At 59.8% G+C, this 1,885-nt stretch overlaps 1 protein-coding gene across 1 annotated transcript; it reads right to left on the bottom strand.

The window, feature by feature from the left end:
* Nucleotides 1–283: 283 nt before the first annotated feature.
* Nucleotides 284–782, bottom strand: LOC308232564 (splicing factor, arginine/serine-rich 19-like; the record flags this gene model as incomplete). Its single annotated transcript, XM_080639774.1, has 2 exons — nucleotides 284–547; nucleotides 654–782. Coding segments are annotated over 2 exons (393 nt in total), but the record flags the coding sequence as incomplete, so codon positions are not given.
* Between the last annotated feature and the right edge of the window lie 1,103 nt (nucleotides 783–1,885).

Raw genomic sequence — 1,885 nt, 5'->3', positions numbered from 1 at the left:
AAATGGGGGGGGGTTCAATGGGGGGGAGGTGTCAATGCGAAGAGGGGTGGGCGGAGCTCCAAGATCCATGCTAATGACTCAAACCAAATATGGGCATGGGTGGGTGGGGCTTAAACACCCCCCCCCAATACACACACGGGGGGGCGGAGCTTAAGCCCCCCCCCCAGTACATGGGGTGGTGGAGCTTAAACCCCCCCCATATACTCGGGGGGCGGAGCTTAACCCCCTTTATATATATGGGGGGGCAGAGCTTGACCCCCCCCCCATTCTATATACACCAGGCTCACAGCGGGGGCATGGGGAGGGGGGGTTTGCTGTCCATGGGCCCCCCCATCTCCTTGGGGGGGACCCCAGCCCCGGCGGCCGCGGCCGTGCCCCCCGCCATGGTGTTGGCAATGGCGGTGGCGGTTGGCGGGGGTGGGCCCATCTCTTCGGGCCCCCCCCCGCGCCGGTTCCTCCTGCGGAAGTACTTGTAGCGCTGCACGTAGGCCCGCACCAGGTTGTTGACCTTGACCGGGTTGATCTCCCCACTGCGGCTATGGCAGATCTATGGGGCAGGGAGACATCAATGGGGCGGCGGGGGGGGGGGGGTAACCCCCAATGTGTGTGTGTCCCCCCGTGTCCCCCCCCCAACAATGACCCCCCCATGGTACCTTATGGACGGCCTTGCGCAGGATGTCCTTGTACTCGTCCTTGGTGATGTCCTTCTTCTGGTAGTAGGGCTTGATGGCCAGCTTGACCTCCTCCACCGCCCGCTCCTGCGTGTGCAGCTTCTTGAGGTACTAAAAGGGGGACGCAATGGGGGGCGGTCACGGCACACACGGCCCCATAGGGACCCCCCCCGACCCATAGGAACAGCCTGGACCCATAGCGATGCAACCGGACGCAACCCAAGCCCATGGGGATGGGGAGGCAAGAGCAGCGTCCAGGCAAGGCCACCGGCAGTGGGGTGCTCTGAGGGGGTTTGGCAGCTGTGGGCACCCATTGGCACCCATTGCCACCTATTGGCACCCATTGCCACCTACTGGCACCCATTGTCACCTATTGGAACCCACTGTCACCTATTGGAACCCACTGTCACCTATTGGCACCATTGCCACCTATTGGCACCATTGCCACCTATTGGCACCCATTGCCACCTATTGGCACCCATTGCCACCTATTGGCACCCATTGCCACCTACTGCCACCCATTGTCACCTATTGGAACCCACTGTCACCTATTGGCACCATTGCCACCTATTGGCACCCATTGCCACCTATTGGCACCATTGCCACCTATTGGCACCCATTGCCACCTATTGGCACCCACTGCCACCTATTGGCACCATTGCCACCTATTGGCACCCATTGCCACCTATTGGCACCCATTGCCACCTATTGGCACCCATTGCCACCTATTGGCACCATTGCCACCTATTGGCACCCATTGCCACCTATTGGCACCCACTGCCACCTATTGGCACCATTGCCACCTATTGGCACCCATTGCCACCTATTGGCACCCATTGCCACCTACTGGCACCCATTGCCACCTATTGGAACCCACTGTCACCTATTGGCACCCATTGCCACCTATTGGCACCCATTGCCACCTACTGGCACCCATTGCCACCTATTGGCACCCATTGCCACCTACTGGCACCCATTGCCACCTATTGGCACCATTGCCACCTATTGGCACCCATTGCCACCTATTGGCACCCATTGCCACCTACTGGCACCCATTGCCACCTATTGGCACCCATTGCCACCTATTGGCACCATTGCCACCTATTGGCACCCATTGCCACCTATTGGCACCATTGCCACCTATTGGCACCCATTGCCACCTACTGCCACCCATTGTCACCTATTGGAACCCACTGTCACCTATTGGCACCATT

The sequence above is a fragment of the Psittacula echo genome (assembly GCF_963264785.1).
Source record: "Psittacula echo genome assembly, contig: SCAFFOLD_162, whole genome shotgun sequence".
Taxonomy (NCBI): domain Eukaryota; kingdom Metazoa; phylum Chordata; class Aves; order Psittaciformes; family Psittacidae; genus Psittacula; species Psittacula echo.
The sequence above is the reverse complement of the archived record's forward strand: the minus strand, read 5'-3'. Positions and strand labels throughout refer to the sequence as shown.